Source organism: Daktulosphaira vitifoliae, unplaced genomic scaffold, assembly GCF_025091365.1.
Source record: "Daktulosphaira vitifoliae isolate Bord-2020 unplaced genomic scaffold, ASM2509136v1 Scaffold_2, whole genome shotgun sequence".
Classification (NCBI taxonomy): domain Eukaryota; kingdom Metazoa; phylum Arthropoda; class Insecta; order Hemiptera; family Phylloxeridae; genus Daktulosphaira; species Daktulosphaira vitifoliae.
In genome coordinates, this window is record NW_026099573.1 from 32,079,666 (window position 1) to 32,102,506 (window position 22,841).

A 22,841-nucleotide genomic window follows, 5' to 3' on the forward strand; every position below is an offset into this window, starting at 1 on the left:
CCATTCACATTATCAAGGATAAAGTTTATAAACTACCGGATTTTTTTTTGTATTTAATCACTAAAAATCATCAAAAAAAATAGCTTCACCCGCTTTTTTATCTTAGTAACAATCAAGGGCTTTATCTTTAGTTAATATAATTTTGCCCCTCTTCATATAAAAAATAGTTCCAGCTTCCCTAAACATCTACACTAAAAAAATGTTTTAATGCCTTGCAATAAAATATTAAAAAATGAGAATTATAAATAGCACATTAGTCGAAATTATGAAAAAACAATAATTTGTTTGGACGCTTCAAGGTACTGAGTTATATCAATATGTAGTAGAGTTCATGTGAAATTAAGTAAATCTTTTCATTTCAAATTAATATAACTATTTATTTTAAGTTTAAATGGTGAATTTCAAAAGTACAGCTATAATAAGAATTGATATCTATTTGTATAATGTTATTAATAAAAACGTTTTTTTTTTAAATTATTAATTTATAATTAATAAAAACATTTTTTACGTAAGAAAAAATAATTGACTAAAAATTACTTTAATAAAATAATTAATGTTACAAATTTAAAACTATACTTTGATGAATAATGCTAAATAAATATCCTTATCGATGATACTACATATTTTTTGCATTAATAATAAGATTTATACATCTTTGATAAAAATAAAGGACTATTGGATTATAAGACAATAAACTAATTTGAAGCATATACTGGGTGACTGATGAAATATGTCTCACGTTGTAAAACATAAATTAAAAGTATAAAAATATTATACATTTTTTTTTTTGTAGTTAAAATAGTATCATATGTACTATAATTAAAAAAATATTGTTTCTATCCTCTCTCTATCTTCTTTTAAATAGTATCAATTTAAGTCTATTATATAAATACGTAAATATTTAATTAGCTTAAAAATAAAAAAATGTCCGTTCCATAACAACGAGTATTTTGGAAAATATTAACACTTAACTATAATAACTGGTTACGAAGCACAGATCTGTTTATTTTTATCCCTAATAATTTATGAACCGCAATACATCTCCTGCTTTTTAGCATTTAAGTGCTGGTTCAAAAAGTTATTATCGACTAGTCAGTTCTTAGTTGGATTATTTTCTTATTTTTAAGCTAATTAAGCATATATGTTTTCATTAAAAAAATTTAAGTTGATACAATTTTAAAAAGGAGAGAGGTAGATAGGATTAAAAATTTTTTTTGAATATTTTATAGCATAGGGCGCTATTAATTTTGAAAATATAAAACTAAAAAAATTTTTATACTTTTAAAGATATTGAGTGAGACATAGTTAATCAATCACCTTGTAATTTAGAATAATGTATTTGAAAAACTAAATGTCAATAAAAGTATCAGTATGATAAATTTTAACGAACTATTAATTACAAACGTGTTTATTTGCCATAGATAACAATTCATAAAATGAAGAAATTATTTGAAGTTTAAACGACTATTAATTTGCCTCTAATTTTAACTTCAAGTGAAAATATATGATTTTTTTTTGCAAATTAATATACATAACTATGACAAAATTTGGGAAGGTTATTCTTTTAAACATATTAACTAAATATTAAATTTCGACGATTATTCATGATTAGTGCAAAATTAATAAATAATATTTTTATTTTCCTGTGGCTTAATGCACACGTGCTGTCAAGTACAATTTAAGGTTAAAAAACGAAAATCAATACTACGAAATGAGGCGTTTTGCATGTTGAATGTTACTGTAACTTAGAGAACAATTGACGCAGTTTCAAATTTTTACCTTCTTCATTCTTTTATACAATTATTTTTATATTTTAATTACCTAATTGTATTCAAATTTAAAGTCATAAATTTAAAAAAGCTAAAATGGACAATGATATTTCATGAGTTTAGTTTTTTACTAATAAATAAAATGCACCTTTAGGCTTTTTTACACTTAGATTTTATCCTTCTGTAAATAATTAATACTGTAGAAATTTTCTCTCGAAATACAATGATTAAAATCATTTCAGTATTATAAATCAATGTAAATAAAATTTTCTTACTATTAAAATTTAAAAAAAAAAAAAGTTTTTATTCAAATACTGCAGTTATTTATTAGATACAAGTGACACACGCCTAAGATATTAATTACTTTATTATATTATAATGTATCAAGATGTTTAAGTATATTTTAAGTCGATGCAATTTAAATGTGACAAAAATTATCAGCGTATATTGTTATTCAACAAAATATTTAAGGGTATTAAATAATTAAGACAGTAAGAATTAAAATAAATCGGCCTCAATATACTGTAATTAATAGTTAAATAATAAAGATTAGATTTTCAATTACTGTGGGACACTAACGTTATAATTTAATTCTTTTTACTATTTATGAAAGAAACTCTGTTTTGAGTAACATTGAATAATTTATTTCTTTATTGGTCTTGTAGAATATCAGAGAAAATACTTTCTTAGAAGTATCAACATCCAATAAAGATAACATATTTTTTAATGAGTTAAGTATGCGATTAATAAACAACTCGTATACTAAAATACAACATATGGTACATTTAAATCATTATTCATTGTTACTGTCATGATTTATGATGCAACTCGGTGCATTTTAAGAATAGAGTATATTTTAAATTATGCCTACAAAAAAATATCTACTTTATTTAAGTTATTATTGAATACAATATTATTCAAAAATCATGCCAATAATTTTTTGAAAAAAATTGGATTATTTAATTTTAAATTATAAATGTTTTCTAAATTAAAAGTGGAATAATTAATAATATTTACATTAACTAATAAAACGAAATAATTACATATCAATAAAGAAGATATAATAAAAAATTGAAGAAAAAAAATGAATATCTATCAATAAGTATTATCAAAACTGGGTTATTTTAAAAAAATTAAAATTTATATATATATATATATATAATAAATACATCAATACACCCTTTCATCAAACTCATACAAATAATAATTAATATATTTTGTTAGTGACCGACGCCACGTTTCTATTTTAGTCGTCTACAAAATTCATAAACGTTTAAATACACGCACTGAATGACAATTAGCAAAAAATACAACCATGAAATAGCTCTTAAAAAGTAGCATCTTTGTGAATAACACACGCGATCGCTGTTCATCAATGCATTAAAAAAAATACAATATATTGCGATAACAATCTGAATGTATTTTTAAATTAAAATGTATATATTTAATAATAATGTTATTAAATACACAATTGGACTAAGTATAGGCTTTTACTGTGTAATCAGAAATATTTGACTAAATTACAACAATTAGAGATGAAGGTGAAACTACTAATATCCAAAAACTTTTTCGTCTGGTTGACTTTAAAATTACTTACAAATAATTAATTGAACGGTACAAATATACTTAAAGCGATTCATTCAAATGTCTATTTAACCGATTCACTCGATTGAATAATAAGTATAGGATTTTCAAAAACTTATATAATGAAATATTTTTGATATGATTAAGTTATTTACCATAGACGTAAAAAATATCGCAAAACATTATACAGACACCGCATTCTTTTTAATTAAAAATTTAATTTAATTTAAATAATATCAATGAAAAATTGTATTTAAAGAAAAAATCAATTAAAAATCTTTTTGTTATTCTAAAAAACAACATGATACGACCAATGATGATTTCTATATGTAATAAGAATAAAATTGTAATCATTATGCAACATGTGCAATGGAATTTTAATGTGATAAATACCACATAAATTTATCAAATTACACGGACCAAATTTTTTTCAAATCATCTCTTTAGAAATTCTACTTTAGTACTTAAAAATTAAATCAGTAAAATTTATTACATTAGCGCCTTGATAATTTGTGCAGTTACACTAGTACCTAAGAATTTTGCCTATTATAGTTTATCGAAAGAAGATCAACAGTATTTTAACATAGAAACTAATGCGTAAAATTAATCATGAAATATAATTCACTTACCTTAACCAATTCCTTAAGTCGTTCTCTATTGTAAGTGCTTCCGATTTCTTCTCCTAAAGCCCAATCCAGAGCTTTACTTATTGGCCAAGAAAGTGGAGTAGTAAGGACCATTACGGTTTTTGTAATGTATATAGTTTTAGCACCTATAGCCAAACCATGTCGAGAACAGACAGCTTGAGGGGTAATCTCACCAAAAATGACAATAGCTAAAGTTGACGTAATAACAGCCACGAGACCAGAAGTAAGATCATCAAGAAGGATGGTAAATATTGAGTTAACCATAACGTTACCCAAAAGAATACTACACAGTAAATAGTTACCGTGTATACGGACTGGAAGTATAGCTTTGGCATATTTTCGCTCCGAATCGGTACCAGTATTGCAAATAATTTTAAGATCCATTCGGTTCAGAGACATAAGACCCAAATTTAGACCAGAAAATAATGATGAGAAAGACAGACAAGTAAGAATAATAGCAACTTGGAGCCAAAACGGCAACATTTTCTCGTACACGCCCATTTGTTTATAGTATTCGCTACCCATGTGGGTCCATATAGCACCCGCCTTATCGTCTTCTTTAGAACAAAAATAGAATGTCGTTCCTGATTTGCTAGCTTGTGGCAAGATGATTGTTAATTTTACGGTGTTTTGATCATTCTGGAGCAAATCAACCTAAGCAAAATAACATGCGATTAAAAATTATATATTAGTCTAAATAATTATTATTCATATCATTATTACAAATATCCAGGAATAATTTAATAATAAACATAAAAAAAAACCAACGGCTAGAGTACTAATCATAAAAGTTACAAACAACAGATTTTCAACCACTTGGTAGTTGAAACACCATTATATTTTTTTACATTTTAAAATTAATGAAAAAAATATACTACCAAACAAGATTGCTAGTTTACAAGATAAAATATTGATTACCTACCTTTTGAATTTCACCAACAGGGAATTCACAAGGTGTCCCCCTTTCGCCACTTTTCTCTGTGAGTACAAATAAAGTATGTTCTGTCCAACCACTCCCAAATAATCGAAACGAAGTATTTCTTTGAACCAACAACTGCGGTACACCAAATTCATCGTAGTCTACTGCGGCATCTGAATGTTCCATTCGAAGACCAAACAAATTTACTGTAGATAAATAGGCCGTACTCAATGAAGTGACCCCCTTCAGTAAACTGGTACGGCTATCTTGTCGTCGTTTTCGACTGTAAATAAATAAAATAAAATTTCAAATAGAATAATCCCAAAGCTATAGAAATAAAGATGAAACACGTTTTAAGCAAAATCTGCCAAACCTTACATATTGTTAGAAAAATATAATCCAAAAATAAAGTGGATAAATATATTTAAAGTCGAACTTTTCTCATAGTCGTTTGTACTCGTAAGGGATGAACGTGACACTAATTTAAGTATTTGTAATCAAAGAATAAAGTTGATTCCTATTATATCTAAACCAAATAATAATATATCTGTATAACAGCATATCTGATATAAATTTATAATTAACAAAAAACTTCTTTGGGTTATTTCAAGGCTATTATTTGAAACAAAAAAATGAAATTAAAAAAAAACAATATTATCATTTTTTTCAGTTGTATGATAGAGGTTTTAAAATAATGAAAAAAAAAAAGTATTTCTACATACATTGTATTTACTTATTTCAATAAATTTGATTCAAATTACATCATTTTTAAACAATCAAGAAATGTTCCATTAAAATGAAAACTCAATAGTTAATAATTCAACAAAACAATTAATTATAACACAAATTACATTGTAATAATAATAAGTAAATATTGCACACTCTTAATTTAAGTTTAATTTAATTTAATTTAAGTTTAGAATTTTTCATTTAAATTGTATGTTTTAAAAACTGAATGCAATTTAACAGTGTAATCAATCTTTGATTGCATACCATAATACAAGGCTTTTATAGAACACCATTTTTGGTAGGTACTAACTATTATTACCATCAAACTTGAAGAAAAAAACTATTAAGGCAGATTGGCCAACCGGTTTATAAAACTTATATGCAATAATCATATAAATTAATATAAGCAACCAAAACACCGTCAAACACTCTTAAGAAAAAATGTCCAAATTTTCATATATATATATATATATACTGAGTGTTTTTAACAGGTACAATGTTTGGGAAATTTTTGATAAATAGCAGAGCCGAATTAAGACCTACATGGGGTCCACTATGGAAATATCGCTACTATAAAAAAGTGATGAGCAAAAAAAAAACCTAGAAAAATTCTGTCACTAGTTATGACTAAGCTAGTAAAATTCGAGATGGACCCTTCTCGTGGTGCTCGAGCGTTTGAACCCCCTTAATTCTGATAAATAGTAACAAAACTGTTGCATTTATGTACAAATTCTCGATACTTTATTTTAAAATTACCATTCGAGTGTATTTTAAAAGTATCATATGAGAATTTTTTGATAATTTCTTTCTTTGTAATAACATAATGAAAATATACAAAATTCAATGAAAGATAAACAAAATCTATAAGAAGGATAATTAATATAACTAAGCAGCAGTGCTTTGTAAATAACATAGAAATTGTTAATTTCTGAGAAGGCTAACGAAACATAATCGAGTTCATAGAACTTAATAGGGAAAATCAATATAAGCTTTGCGAGCTCATATATAATGGTAAAGATTACATAGTAGCATAGTTGCAAATAGTGTTTTAAACTGGGGGTATTCCAAAGGCCAAAATGTTTTTTTTTGCATTCCTCAAAATAATATACCCTAACTTATTTCTGTCAATCTATTAATTCATAATAACATAATATCATTTATTTTCTATAGCATTGCAACTATAATAGCTAAAAACTAAAAGCACTGACAACATTGTACACAATTACAATATTACAAAACACGATTTTATAAAAACGAGTACTGTTTTTTCAGGATTATTAAGTTATTGTTGACCTCAAGATGTCTTCTAAAATTATAATTTTGAAAAAAAAAATTTTTTTTGGGCTTATTTATTTTTCAAATTTTAAATGGTTAAATATTTTTTATGTCCATCCCTTACAATGATAGCAACTTAATTTTTTAAATGACATCTAACTAATTTATATAATAGACAATGATCCATCTGAAAAAATGATCGGTTGATAACTTCTTAATCAGTAGTTCAGATGTTATAAATATTTTTATACTTAGGTCGGAGGAGTAACGCGGCAGAGAAATGCATAATGATATAAATAACATAAACAGCACCTCGCCTATAGTCTATATTTAGAAATTTTAATAACTTAGTTATTAACTAGTTAACTACTAGTTAAACATGTATATTACCATAAAAAAAAAAATTAAGTTAGTATAACCAATTATAAATTGATATTTAAATAATACTAAACAAAATCAATAATTTTTTTCAAAATTATTTTTATTTTAAGGGAAATTTAGTGGTCAATAATAAATCAATCACCTGTATATAAGGAATTACTCAATATTCCTTTAAAAAAATTTAAAGGAACTGCAAAATTCATTTGTGGTGGGAAGGGTTGCTAACTAGCCAAGTCATCATCCTATTTGCTCCCATGCAGAGTAGTTAAGAAATAAAATATAGATTTTACAACAAAAAAAATATCAAATAGTCAAAATTTCAGTCTGGGGAAGAAATTCGAAGTATAAATATTATTTGAGTACACACCTTTGAACATTATCCTTTGGTGTATCAGTGCTTATTATGGTCGGATCATCGGACCATCGAATTGCAACAGAGTCGCCTTGATTAACCCATTTACCAGATGTATCTTCATTGTTAGCTAATGCACTCCATAGTGATGATACAAAACCACTATATGGTTTTCGTGGTATATTTACACACATGTAAAGACTCCGAGTGATAAGGTCTTCATCAAACTTTAACACGATATTCATCAAGGCATATGTATCATTACCCCATACCTAAAAAAACAAACAAAATTCGATGAATATTAACAATAAAATTTTACTGAGTAAAACAATTATTTTGTAAATATATAGCTGACAACAATTTAACTAACTCATTTATAAGAATCTTGCAATTTAAATCTAAATAGAATCTATTTTGAAAATATTAGATATGTATTAAAAAAATGTCATTCTTAGAAAAATTTATGCAATTTTTAGTCACTAAATTCATACACCTCTAAATAAGGATTTTAATAATTATTGAATGGAGTTTAAAATATATTCAATCTATTGAATTTAATATTTTAATGATTCCACTATGTATAAATTATAGTTAAAGAATTATAATATACAAAACAAAATACACGTGTACAAATTTTTAAAATCGTTCATCATAATGTTTAGAAAATGTAGAAACAGGATATTTAAGAAGTTCACGAAACATTTTACACCGCTACTAAAGCAGCAATGCAACGTATTTCTAATCCTTAGGTTTGGTTTAGAATAATAAACATATAAAATATTATAAACATATAAACGGACCTCGCTTCAAAATTTTGAATTTAAGTATTAGAAATTACTGAATTTACCTAATGTAGAAGCTTTATGTATAAAAAAAGAACTCTCACGTTATCTTTTTAGTTATGAACTGTCGATATTATACTTACATAGACAATGGATTATAATTTTTAACTAATGTAGTTTTAATCTAGATGTTCTGAATAAATCTTTACAAAAAATTGTAAAAATAACGAATGACTTTTTTATACAGTTTCATATCTCTTATTCCTATTTGTTTTTAATATTTTAAATAATTTATTAAGTTATAAGTTAAGATAATAATAATTTTTCAAAGCAATAATCAAATCTAAGCATTGGTGAATTGATGTTATCAAAAGTATTACATACCAAAACAATAAAAAATTTATTTTTATATCTAAACATTTTTTATATCCACCAATTCGCCACATTTTCTACATTGAACTATAGACATATCTTAAAAGTGCATGTACTCAATATTTTAATTAATAGCTGAAATATAATGTTTGATTGTTTACCTTAGCATGTCTATTTTATGTAAATACAAATAAGAATAATATTATACTGTATAATATCATAATGGGCAGATTAAATACTAATAAATATATGCAAATTCACAAATATTTAACATATACGAAATATAATTCAATCGTATTGTTTTAGAAAATAATATTTAAATAAAGAAGTATTTAATAAAAATTTGAAATGAAGTTTTAGTACGGTATACATAAAATACTCCACTACAATTAACCAATAGAAATAAAGCAGCCGCTTATTTATTTTACAGTAAAATAAATAAGATAAAAATTTTAATGGTAAATACAATTAATAGTAACAATTTTGGCGATAATATAATATAAAAAAAACATTAATTTAATTTATTTCATTTTTAATTTATAACCAATTGAAAACATGAATAAACTAAATGAAATAACAATTTAATAATCTTTTAGGTTATTAAGAATAAATTAGATTTACATGGCTAAGTTATATTTTAACTCTTTGTAAAATAATAGTAATAGATTAAATAGGTAGTAACTAATTTATTAATATTATATTAAAATAAAAATACAAAATACAAACGCACTACAAAAAAATAAATAAATTTGATAATCAAACTCAATACGTTTTTAAACTTTTACAAAAGAGATCTATTAAACACAAAATTGATGACCGCAAAATCTACCCTATTGATAATCATAATCTATTGAAGTTTAAATTAAATTTATGTAGATTTTTAGTTTAGACGGGAAAGACAATTCTTCTAATAATTAGTATAATCGGGTTTTAAATTTAATGGTCATTATTTTAAAACCACGACTACAAATAATGACCATACACGTTGTATCGTATTAGTAACAACTATTTTCAGAAAAGAAACATGGTGGTCTTTAGACGTTTTATAAACAAATTATCCGTGATAATTTAGCTTAAAAATCAGTGGTATAATTTGAATAATTGCGCGAAAATGTTTTCTTTGTGTATTTATGTATAACTCAAAACAAATAAAAGTGAATTACTCTATGAATTTCATAATTTATCACAATTTTCGAATGAAATATTACAATTATGGTTTTATTAAAAAGAATTACTCTTGCCTGCGCTAACATCATTTTTCTAATTTATTATTAAAATATACAATGTAACTGTCTAAACAAAATTCAAGTACCACACGGATAATCCTTAATTAAATATTGAATCTAGTCAACGCAATTCTTAAAAGACGCATCTCGATACCATAAGTGCTACTTATAGGGGATTTATATACATATATATTAGGATAAAATATCAATATTCACAATTTAAACAAATTTGTTTAAAATGATAGTTTACATTATACTTTAACAGAAAATATGAATTGTTTATCTTGCTAGATCATATATCGGAAGATGCAAAAATCTCGTAAAAATACATAACGCTCTAAGTTACCTTGAATTTTAAAGGAAAGTTTTTAAGACTTATGAAAACTAAAAAAACCTTAAATACATACTATGTTTAAAAGTATTTTTAATAAATTTCGTTACACTGGACCATTTTAATAAAAGTACATTGAATATGTTTAAATAAAATATTATAACTACAACATCCAAATTTTAGATATTTTGCATAATTTGAAAGGATTTCATAAATTACTTGGTCTCTTATATTCTATTCGAATAATTTAGTATATTCTTTCATTAAAAATAGGGATATATTTTAGGGAAGTTGGTATTTCTGTAATATATCCTTTAACATATTTTCTTTAAAACAATATCATAATTATTCTCACAATATTATAAAAAAATCAGTTTCTTCCCAAAAAGAATTTTTACACATATTTAAACATGTCTTAGATGCAAAAGAGTAAAATAGTCATAGTATCATCAAAATTTTAGTAAAAAAGGTTTTTATGAAATATTTTAGTTGTGGAGCGATAGTGTATCAGAATTGGAATATAATATTTTTTAAAACAAATTTTTTTTGTTGATTACTATAGGAATCAGTTTTGTTAATAAATTAATTATAAGAAGGATGATACTTAAGTCGCAAACATATCAGTTTACCTAACTAAATATATTTAAATTTATATTTATTATTCATACAATTTTATATACAAATATTTTTTCCTAAATTGTTTTTTGAAGAATACATTTTATTATATGCCTAAAAGATACAATTATAGTTTAGTATTTATTTTAAAATGTCATACATGTAATATTCTTTATCAAAGACTAATAGACCAATTATATTTTGTTATTTTTATATATATATATATATATTTTAAACTTAAATAAATATAACTATTTTTTTAATCAACAGCCAAATGTCTCCAGAAATAAAACAATTTTAACTGGTAATGAGAAAGTATAAAAATTAGAATAGGTTTAATAAATAATCCATGTGTAATCCATCCATAATCAGTAATAGGATATGTCCGTTAACACATTTTCATAGTGTTGTATACCCATTAACTAAAAATAATAAAGTAATTGGACTCAAAAGTAAAAATTTTGTATTGATTCTTACAAAAAACAAAATCATATAAAGCAAACTTATATGTTTTTTACAACCTCCTAATATTATTCAAATAAATTTCATGAAATATTTATCAATAAACAGTATTAATTATAAAATGTTGACTCAATTTCTATGAAGAGTATTACTCAATAATTTACATTGTATACAAATATATCTTTACACCACAGCTTTGTCAAATATGATCATAACGAACAATAAATTTAACTCGAAGATCATTTTTCAAAAAATATTTATCTTCAAGATAATTAAATAATCCATTATTAATACTTTTAGAAAAACATTTTATGAAGCTCTACAATGAGAAACAACATTTCTAAGCGATTAGTATAAAAATTTGATTTTATTTCACAAAATTATCAGAAATTTGTTATGATAATGAACAAAACTTTTTTGCTACACAATCAAAAAAAAATTCTTTAAATAATTATACTCAGAATATAATTTCAATTATAAAAAATAGTTTATTAATAAGAAATTATTTACCTTTTCAAATACATGTTTATCAGAATCAATGTTCTTCATTGGGTGGTTTTTATAACATTCTGAACCCCTTAATGCCACTCGTGATGTAGGTCTAAATTGTATGCCCTCCTGGAACTCGTGGCCTGTTATAGCAATCATAACTTTAACATAAATTGCCTGGTTATCATAAAACTTGGTGTGATTCACAATATGAACGGAATCCACGGTCAGAACATGGTTTGGGGATGTTGATAAACTAAATTCGCACAGCACTAATAAAACTAGTGTAATATACACCAACGTACTTTTTTGGTTACACATAATTTCGTAAGAAAATAAACAAGTTATTCAGATTAAGTATATTTAATTATTACACGACTAGTCAACCAATGTTAACTATTAGATGTTAATAAACGTAAGTAAACGAACATATTCGTTGTCAGTAGGAAATTATTAAAAACAAATATATTTTATCTAGACAATCCGCTAATACAAAAATGAAGAAAAAAATTTTTCGAATGGAAAAAAATTAAATGATAAATCAAAAATCATACATTAAGAATCAAACGCGCGCGCTCTTACTACACACAATCAATCACACACAACACACACACCAACTCATACACCGGACCGGGCGTTGATAACGATTGCGCGTGTGTGTCAGCGGCACCGAATAACGAGAGTAGCAACGACTGCTGCTCGCACGGCAGCTGACTGAGACGTTGTCGACGGCGGCCAGTACTGGAGAGTGGAAACTGGAATGGCCGCACCGGGTTAGCATTGTAATGGATGGCACGGAAAATAGCGGAGTAGATCGGCGGAACTCCGGGACACCCATAAAAAACAAGCAGCTGATGTGCGATGTGCGCCCCCGCAGTAGCACCAGCGCTCCATTCGTCGACCGTATGTCGGCTGCTAAATTATCAGCGATTTTGCAATGCGCTTGTCTGCCGGCTGGCTGGTTGATAATTTGAATATTTTTGTTATCAGTTATTGTAAAAGACGGCCGTAGTTGCCCAATGACAAAAATAACATTGTGATGGTATTCATCTATGTACATTTACATCATACCTATTTTACTGATATCATCGAAACATCAAAATGATGTGTTGAAAACTAAATTTTGTGAATATTAAAACTGATTTTTAATAATTGTACCAAAAAGTACATAATATTTTTTTATATATAAAGCTAAGTTTAAAGTGATTGGTAGATAACGGGGAAACTTGAAGGGAGTGACAGGAAGTATCATTACAACCCTTGGGATTTTTTGTGTTGCTTACTAAAAAACTAACACAAAACATGCAAGCCTAGGAATCTAATTTTTTGCTTGAATTTGAGTTTTTGACAATTTAAAATACATTACACAGCAACTGTTTTCAAATAACTAGAAACATTATTTAGAGGTGACAGGTCAACTTTTAACTTTGGTTTAGGAAAGTAAAATGTTTGTTTATTTCTAGACTTATTCCATCTAGTTAATATTATTAATATTCATTATTTATATTATTTATTATTAATATTTATAATAAAATTATTTATGTTTTAGTAAGGGATATTTTATATCATAATTATATTCATTATATTAGACTACAATTAGAGGTGTAGAAGACGTGTATGTAAAAGAAATTTGGAAGGAGGGTTGGACAATTTTTTAAAATTCAAATATAAATTTATAGAACATTTTTTAACTTTGATGTGAAGCTGAGAAGACTACATGTAAAACTTTAGTTTACATAACTTAGTTATGTTGATAAAAATTTAAATAAAATCTCCCAATGTTAACACTTTGGAAGATTTTATAACATATTATATAAAGTAGTGACTGATCCCATAGAATCAGTTTTGCTTCTTATTTTCTATGTATAAAAATAACTAGTTTACTAGATTATGAGATGCACAAGATTGCCTTGTATTATTCTAAAATCAAGTGCAACATCTAAGATAGATAATACGGGTACATTTTGATAAAATTTGGTTCAACAGTTACTATAACAATATTTCAATAATTAAATAATTACAATAAAATCTTAAAAAATAGTTTAAGTTCCATGTATTAGGAGCAGTGTTATGTCAATTTGAAATTGTCGTTATTTAAATTTAAATATTTAGTATGGTTAATACCATATTTCATTTGTGGCCGTTATCGTTATCAGTTTATTACTGTTTAAAACCTATGATAATATTATTAAGTTTAATAGATTCACTCTGTCATCTGGTTTGTTATTTACTATTGAAAATCATTGTAGAAATAGTTTCAATAGAATTTTTTTTAATTTTTAATTTTAGTGAATTGCACGATGGAGGAACTTGATTATTCAAATCAAACGGAATGTAGTTCCATTAATAGCTTTGATACTAAAAGAGGTATTTCACTATTTACCAAACATCTTTATAGAATTAATAGAGAGCTTGAATTAGTTAATGAATATTATACTCCCAAAAATAGTTTAATAACTGACAATAATAATAAAACTGAAGAGATTGTATCAAATATTACAAATTTTAACGAATCTCAAGATCCGTCAATATTTATTTTTGATGAATTGTATAAAATAACTATGGATCAAATTGAAACTATTAGAAAAACTCATGTTCGTAATATATTAAGTAAAAAAGCTGTATGTTGGGAACGCCAAAGAAAAGAACAGTCTAATGTATTAACTGCTAATGAAGAATTGAAACGTTTACGTCGTAAACAACTAGTTATAGATAGAAATTATGCCAGTAAGATAATTGTTAATGATGACCAACTAAAAACCAAATTGTTTGAAGTTCAAAATAGATTTGATCAAAAACTTTTAAAAGTTTATAATGAACAATTGGAGAAAAATATGAAAGAATCTGAAAGTAAACATTTCAGTTTTAAAGTTAATGAAAATGAAGAAAAGAATAAATTTACTAACATACAAACTGATAATAAAACAGATAAAGTAGAAAATAATGTTTTACAAACAAAAAGTGACATAAACAGTTTTAGTTTTAAACTTAGTGACATACCCAAAAAAGTTGATAATGACCCTTCAAAATTTTCATTCAAAATTGATAAAGAAATTCCTAGTTCAAGTACTAATCAATTTTCTTTTAAATTAGAAAATATTTCACCAAAACCTACATTAAAAAATGTTCATTATGACTTTAAAAAAGAATATAGGCACTTCTTAGAAAATCATTTAGCCCTTCAAGATTATTTAATAAACTTTGAAAATGCATACTCTGCTTTTATTTCTGATGATAGTTTAAAATCTTTGAGGCAAGAGTTAACTAAGTCAATTAATACTCCTGTCAATACTATATCTTCCCTGTCAGCTTGGCATATGCAAGATAAATTTGAAAAACTGGACTCATTGTTAAATTGTAAAACAGTAAAAACAGCTAATTCAATGATTTCTGCCAATTGTCATAAAGACGCCTTGAGTTTCTGTATGGATACATTAGCCAAAAAAGTTATAAACTTTGGAGAACTAGTAACTAGCGTCAAAAAAGAAACAGCATTTGAAGTGGCTTCTGTAATAATAGAACTATGGATAAAACATCCAGATTTTGGTGTGTTATTATATGCTAGGTTTAAACAAAGATGTCCCAGCCTTATCCCTTATAGTGCTGCAAAAACAGAAGAAGAAACTGATGAAGAATATTACAAATCATTAGGATACATTTATAAAGATGGCATTATTGAAAAACAAGATAAATATGTTACTAGAATGACTGGGATCATACGATTATTTGCAGCTCTTATTGTGACAGAATCCAAAAGTGGGAAAGCCTTAGGGATTGCTCAAGCTTGGATGTTATTATCGGCAACAGTAAATATGGTTCCTCAATTAGATATTACCGCTGTGTTAATACAAGAAGTACTGGTTTTTACTGGATACGAGTTAAAGCTAGCTTATGGGAAACAGTTTATTAAAATGTTACGATATATTGAAAGCAAGTATATGAAAAAAATTGATGAAGTTACTCCTGAGGGCCGTGGAGGCCCTGTTCAGAGGTTGAAAACTTTTCTTTCAAAAACTATTCAAACAGGTTTTATTGATAAACCTAAAGGAATCATCCCATACAATTTTTGGTGACTAAAATTTGTATTAATTAGCTACTAATTTTAGTTTTTATTTCTAAATATTGTAAAAACAACATCTTATTTAATTGTGATTTAATATAAGTAATATTTTTAAAAAGTTTTATGTGTATATTATTTGGTTTTTTTTTACAAATATTTTTTATAACTGAATTATTTTGCTTTATTATAAGTTGCAAAGACTGGGAAGATAAAATTTGTTCAATGAAAAACAAGGAAAAAAAATTTTTGTTTCTGAATTTATTTCATTTATTAAATTAAATTAAATTGTTTAACATTTAATACACAATATAATAGTAAAATTATAATAATTATTTTATTTATGATTGAGAAATAATATGATTAATTTTTTAAGTAAAAATTAACATTATGATTTATAATAGTATACAAAACAGTTTAAAGTAATAGTTTTGTTTTGACATCATTTTTTTTACCAAAAAAAAATAATTTAATGTTAAAATATTATAACTTAATATGCAACCATTCAAAGTAAAACACTGTACTATAAACAATTTGATAAAAGTACAGAACTAAACAATTTTCGAAAGACTTGATAGTGAGTTCCAACATCTGAGATTTGCAGCTAATTAAAAATTTAAATCTATAATCTTACAATAATAATAATTTATTATAACTTATATGACATGTTCATAGTATAAATTATTTAAGTTTCAGTCAATTCTTACTTATCTGTTATTAATAATTTTTTTGAAAGATACATAATGATGAAAAAATTATAATGAATTATTAATATATAAACTAATTTAAACAACTTAATAATATTTTAAATTGAAATATATAAATACAAACTAAAATAGTTCAACACATATTAAATTTGATTATTAATATTTTAAAAATGTTATATTTAGTTAAAAAAAATTAGCTACAAAATAATTACATACAAGCTACAGACTACAATTTAAATAATTAGTAATTAAATCTAATTGTGTAACTTATCTTAACATTTTAAGAAAGATTTTTAAACCCCTAAAAATAAAATATTTAAATCTGCCTACTAAAAGTAATTCATTAAAGTATAATGTATTTTGCCAAAACTAAGGGTTAATAGCAGTTATATAACTATAATTTAAATAAAATATAAGAATAATTACATCATAATATTATCAAAATTATTTAGCTTGCTTATTTTTGATAGTGTTAATATTTGTTTGTCATGATTTCCATTTAATCCATTAACAGGGTCATTAATTATTTTAACCATAGATTTCTTTCGTTTCTTATTTCGTAATGCATTTTTTCTCATTTCTCGAATTTCAATAATATTATTATCATAAATAGTCCAGTCAGTAATTTTATTTATAATTTTAGTAGGATCATTGAGTTCATCATATTGGTCTATATCAAGTTGAAGAATTTCCATCAATGATTTCATTAAATCATCAACATATGTATGAATCACTAAATCGGCTTTACGATCCTAAAAATAATACAAGATATAATTTAAATGTAAAAGTTTTATGAAAATAAAATACTAACACATTTAGTTTTTTGTAGATTACATATTATAACTTTTCCTTTGTTTTTTTTTGCATTAAATGGCACTAAATTAATTGGTTGTATTTGTAATGAGGTACCTAGACAAATACATAAATCTGCCATCCTAAAAATGTTACATTTATTGTTTAATAAAAACTAAGTGAAATCTAAATGATATTTAACAGAGAAAATTTTACTTAGAATGTAATTCTGCTAACTCTAATTCTTCATCAGGTAATTGATGTTCCCAGTCTAAAATAGTGTCAAACAATATACCTCGACATTGGTGACCATTCTTATTGGCTCCATAACATTTAATACCAAGACAACGTTGTCCAACAGTTTTTACAGCTGTTTTACTCACAAAATTCCTACAAATATTTTAATTCAATATAAAAATTAAAAAAATTGAATAATTTTAACTCACTAGAACTAGAACTAGAACTCACTAGAAAAACCAAATTGTAAGCTTTTGAAATGTGTTACTTTCAAAAATGTTAAAAATATTTTTGTCCACATGGACAATGAAGAATGAATAAATGAAGAAGTGCAAGCTATGATAAAAGTTAATAATATTTATAGAAGTGTATTCAATCCAGAATAAATAATATAACAAGACACACACTAAAACCCAGAGACTTAATAAAAAATAATAATCAAAGAAGAGTTCGATGGATATATTGGAAAATGAAAACCAAGGACAGATGAATCAAATAGAGAAAGATACATGATATATAAAAATTGGATTTGGAAGATATTTTTGGGAATGGGGCCACTTAACTACTTCTATTAAGGTGAGAGCTATTTTAAAAAGTGAAATATAGTAGGGATCCACCATTATGTAGCCTAGTCAGTAGAATAGTATTGGTTGATATCTGACAGTGATGAAAATCACTGTTCTAAAATGCTTTAATAAACACATAGCATGTGTGTTTAACGATAATATTGGTAACATTTTTTCTGAAATACATACTCGCATTTTTTAAATAATTTTTGGTAGCTTTTTGAGTTAAATATTTTTAATATTTTTTTAGTTTTAAATTAATATTTTTAATATAATTTTGATTTTTTATTAAAGTACATTGTATTCGCTTTAGTTTAAGTGTAAAGGTCATTGGTTTCTTAAACATTATTAAAAATTGAAAAGAAAAATATTTTTATATGACTTTTAAGCCCTACACAATACCTTAATTAATAATTGAATTTTCAGAAACAGATTTCGTCTGCAAGGCAAATGTTTAAAATTATTGTCAATAAAAATTTGTCAAAAATCTTTCCAGTTTCCAAAAAACTTTTCTTAGAAAATAATTCTAATTTTGGTGTTTGAGTACCTAAAAGAATCAACCATAATAGATAATTATGGAATGTAACAAATTAATCTTAGAAATAATATTAAAAAAAAAAAAAAATTTTAACAAATCTTAAGAAATTATAATATATTTGCAATATATCAGTTAGCTTGTCATTTCTACTTTAAGAGCTTTTTAGTAATTGAAAATATATACTTATAATTTATACCTTTTGCATTTGTCGCATTTCATAGTAAACATATTTCCATGTACTTCAGATAATAATTTTCTTGGTAAACCAGATTTTAAATGCAAGCCATCTATGTTTTGACTAACAACATATTTAATGTACCCTTTAAAAAAAAAAATTAATGAAAAATTGATCAAATTATTACTTACGAATGTTCTAAATAATAAATAATAAAATTTCTCATATATCTATTCCTTTTCAAGTTTCTCTAAATATTTTAATAAAATTCTCCAAGATGGACTCTTTTGCCACTAAATTACATCAAAAGGTACAAAAATATTTATTCTACAATTTTCTAAACTGTCCTATACTCAATACGTCTAGAGCTTTATAAAAAAGCTTAATGAGCTTCTGTAAGTCAAACTTTTAGATTTTCAACTATTTAAATTATTCATTGAAAATTATAAGAATATTAATCTTTTATTCAAATGAATTTTATTTATTTAACATCTTTTTGTGTAAAATAAAAATGATTATAATATTTAATTAACAAAATCTAAATAAAAAAAAATATGTATATGAACCTTGTTTAACCAAACTATTGATAGCCATATGGGTAATTGTTGGTTTGGCATCATCAAAATCCAAATTAACTTCTGGTTTTTTTCCTTCCTTTTCAAGAGTCCACACACCTTTTGGTCCTCTATAAATAAAAAACTATGGATAAAATATACTGCTGTAAAACATTAAAATATTTTTTTTTTCCAAATATTTATTCTAGATACAATAATAAATATTATATATCAAATATATATATATCAATATTATATATCAAATTTTGATTTGGTATTATTAAAAATAGAACAATATATGTTTTTAGTTTGATTTCATTGTCATAAAATAAAATTGTAGTAATATTTTTTAAAATAAAAAAGCAAATTGTTCACCAATATTAAAGTATATGTTGTAGCATTCAGCAAGCGTTTTAAATGTCAAGTACAAAAAAACAAAAATGCTAACTGCCATTAACCTATGTTGAATTTTTTATCAACATTTTCTGCATTATAAAATTGGTATAACTTATTTTTAAAAAATTGAAATATTATTAAATTATTGTGATGACCTCAGTAAACAAATGACAACTTTATACCCAATAGATTATATGTTTTACTCTTTTTTAATTTTTTTGTTTTTATTAATTAAATTTATACTATATTTCTATTAAACTAATTCTGAAGTGCATGCCTGACATAACTAAGTACTCTTACAGGAATCGTTAACTTACTCATAAATCCTGCCTATACTACTAATTCTACTCATCCTATAATTTATTCACTTAAATAGTTCATAAAATTAATGGATACTAACCGAAAGTCTGGAATACCTGCAGATGTACTGATACCAGCACCAGTATGAAATACAGTATATTTTGATTCTTTTATCCACTTGGCTAATATGGTGATTTTCTTTTTTAATTCTTCAGGAGAGTCAAATACCTAAAAATAATAGAATACAAAATATTGATCCCTTTATGGTTTGTTTTATTTACCTCTTGCATGCCAACTTCACCCTTGTATTCATATGGTGATAGACCATCAGCATAATTACATGACATTATAAAAATTTTATTATGGATATCCTAGGTAAAAACTCTGAAAAGGAATACCATATAATTACTAAAGAAAAAAACATATTTCATAATTTTTCAGGATTAAAAAAAATATAAAACAATTGTTTATAAAATGAGAATTAATCGACTTAATCTATTGGTAGAGAATTAAACTTTTAAGCTTAATCCAAGCATTATAATCAGTAAATGAATTTCTTTAGCTTAAAATGATACACATTTATACATTAACTTCAATATTTTAGCTTTACTAAGGCATAAATACCAGTGAAAATAAAATCAAATTTATTGTGTAAGTAATTTAACTTTTCAATATTTATCAGAATATAAATTTAATGTGTTATGAATGAATGTATTATGTATTAATGTCTGTCAGATATTTAAATATCATTTTCCAATTGTGTTTTACTTTAAGAATATAATACTTTTCTGTTGTTTTTAATATTAAGAATACTCTTAATCTTGACATAAAATTATTTAAAAAATGTTTAAGATATCTAACAACAAATAATTTAAACTTAATAGATAAAATTTTATTTATAAAACACCAACCTTTCTTGTTTTCTTCAAAGTATACAACCATGAAAATTAATTGATGCTGCTACTAACGGTTTTAATTTCATTCAATAAAATTTAGTATAGAAGTAGTACTACTTGAATTTAGTTAGGTCATATTCATAATTTCTGGGTTATCGATAGAATTCGATGTTATGTAGATGAGTCCTGTTCTATTCGAATGATTAACTGAGCAAATTTATTCTGTATGATAATAGATGACTACATCAACTCACTACCGTAAAATCAAGAAATATGAAAATGACAGTTAAATTTTTATCGAATAAATTTTAACTTAAAAACAATTCAGACAAAAATTACATAAATAAAGATGGATGGTGCACATGTAACACCATCTGCTACAAAGACATAAGGATTAAAGTATAGACACAAAATAGATAAGATTTTATTCTAGATAGATAAGATCTATTTTTTAGTGTAGACATAAAAATCAAATTTTATGTCAATTATTACTGTCAACTTATTATGTTGAATGAAGAAGATACTTATCAGAGATTATACAGAATAGTTTATCATGGAACAATATTTAATAGGAGTAATATTTTAAAGATCGTTATTTAAATGTAATCATAAATAATAAGAATGATATTTTTCGGTATCGTATTACTTCGGAAAAGTATCCACAAGAATAGTATTTTAAAGACTAGTAATTCTGAAAAATATATTATATGAGAAATTATATTGTAGGAACTGTATACATACTGATAAACAATTATTAAAGAGAATATTAATCAGTAATATGTACTTGCAAACCATACTAATCAGGGAAATAAAATTCAAGCCGTACTAAACTGAAAAATGTATTAACAAAAGATAATTGACAACAATTTTTATCTATAAATTAAAATTAACCATTTTTTAATTAACACGCTTCTATTAGTTTCACCTGTATGTATATTAGAGGTGTGTCGTTCACGAACGAACGGATCGCTTTGAACGGGTCAAAATAGTGAACGAAATGATTCAGATCGCCAAATCGTAGTGATCCGGATCCCCCAAAAACTAATTTTTTCCCCTATAAATCACACTGTACCGATTTGATCGCTTACCAAATATCAATGATAACACGATAACATATTCATATGTCATTTGTTTATACGACACATCCCTAATCCGAATCGCGAATCATACATGCAATTCGCGAATCGAGAACCGCAAAAGAATCAAAACTATGCTGAATGTTCCATTCAATTGACTCAAAATATCTTTTAGATCGCGAACGGGTCTTTGAACCGGATTCGAATGAATCGGATCACTTAGGTGAACCATAATTCCCATCTCTAATGTATATATGTTTGTATGTTTGTTTGTAACTCTCCACACACCACTAGTCGTTATTCTCGCGTATCCCCGTCGTCTATGGCCTTGAGACCAGACTGTCTAACGCATTCATCTCACCCCGCTCACCACACGCCGACAACACTTTTCTTGTATAATTTTATTTTTGGTTTTTGTACCAGTACATGTGTGCGTGTCATTAATATTATATATATATATAAAAAAATTTTTATTGTTTATTATGAGATATAAATATTTAAAGGTTCAAATTTTTTAGCTTCGATGCGAAGCTGAGAAGGTATTGGTTTTACTATGATGTGTTTTAGCTTCGATGCGAAGCTGAGAAGGTATTGGTTTTACTATGATGTGTTTT

At 25.1% G+C, this 22,841-nt stretch overlaps 3 protein-coding genes across 6 annotated transcripts in view; 1 reads left to right on the plus strand and 2 right to left on the minus strand.

Moving 5' to 3' along the window:
- LOC126899858 (unextended protein) overlaps positions 1 to 12,694 on the minus strand; it is a 45,903-nt gene extending 33,209 nt beyond the window's left edge. For both annotated transcript variants that reach the window (XM_050675087.1, XM_050675088.1), the window contains exons 1-4: positions 11,955 to 12,694; positions 7,672 to 7,928; positions 4,923 to 5,202; positions 3,983 to 4,654 (exon numbers count right to left, since the gene is read on the minus strand). In XM_050675087.1, coding sequence (XP_050531044.1) covers positions 3,983 to 4,654; positions 4,923 to 5,202; positions 7,672 to 7,928; positions 11,955 to 12,254 — 1,509 coding nt within the window. In that variant the 5' untranslated portion in view covers positions 12,255 to 12,694. The remainder of the gene's footprint in view (positions 1 to 3,982; positions 4,655 to 4,922; positions 5,203 to 7,671; positions 7,929 to 11,954) is intronic.
- Positions 12,695 to 14,116: 1,422 nt separating this feature from the next.
- LOC126899866 (mRNA export factor Gle1-like) lies at positions 14,117 to 16,123 on the plus strand. The gene has a single exon (XM_050675099.1). The coding sequence runs from the start codon at positions 14,234 to 14,236 to the stop codon at positions 16,004 to 16,006; it is 1,773 nt and encodes a 590-aa protein (XP_050531056.1). The 5' UTR covers positions 14,117 to 14,233; the 3' UTR covers positions 16,007 to 16,123.
- Positions 16,124 to 16,438: 315 nt separating this feature from the next.
- On the minus strand, positions 16,439 to 22,176 carry LOC126899871 (NAD-dependent protein deacetylase Sirt6). Of its 3 annotated transcripts, none has more exons than XM_050675108.1 (10): positions 22,077 to 22,176; positions 21,167 to 21,404; positions 20,537 to 20,639; positions 20,356 to 20,483; positions 19,572 to 19,690; positions 19,027 to 19,150; positions 17,706 to 17,879; positions 17,509 to 17,632; positions 17,124 to 17,449; positions 16,439 to 16,594 (listed from the first exon to the last, which is right to left on the minus strand). In XM_050675108.1, exons 3-10 carry the CDS (start codon positions 20,600 to 20,602, stop codon positions 16,474 to 16,476), a joined length of 1,182 nt encoding a protein of 393 aa, XP_050531065.1. In that variant the 5' UTR covers positions 20,603 to 20,639; positions 21,167 to 21,404; positions 22,077 to 22,176; the 3' UTR covers positions 16,439 to 16,473. The 3 variants fall into 3 exon arrangements, with proteins under 3 accessions (XP_050531065.1, XP_050531066.1, XP_050531068.1); XM_050675109.1 differs by lacking the exon at positions 22,077 to 22,176 and adding an exon at positions 21,893 to 21,981; XM_050675111.1 differs by lacking the exon at positions 22,077 to 22,176 and adding an exon at positions 21,491 to 21,647.
- Between the last annotated feature and the right edge of the window lie 665 nt (positions 22,177 to 22,841).

Bases quoted from the DNA above. Each gene is read 5' to 3' on its own strand.
- LOC126899866 (XM_050675099.1), top strand. From the start codon at position 14,234: ATGGAGGAACTTGATTATTCAAATCAAACGGAATGTAGTTCCATTAAT.
- LOC126899871 (XM_050675108.1), bottom strand. From the start codon at position 20,602: ATGTCATGTAATTATGCTGATGGTCTATCACCATATGAATACAAGGGT. The intron at 20,484-20,536 runs GTAAATAAAACA...TATTATTTTTAG, and splicing joins GTGAAGTTGGCATGCAAGAG to GTATTTGACTCTCCTGAAGA. The intron at 17,880-19,026 runs GTATAAATTATA...AAATATTTGTAG, and splicing joins AAATGCGACAAATGCAAAAG to GAATTTTGTGAGTAAAACAG.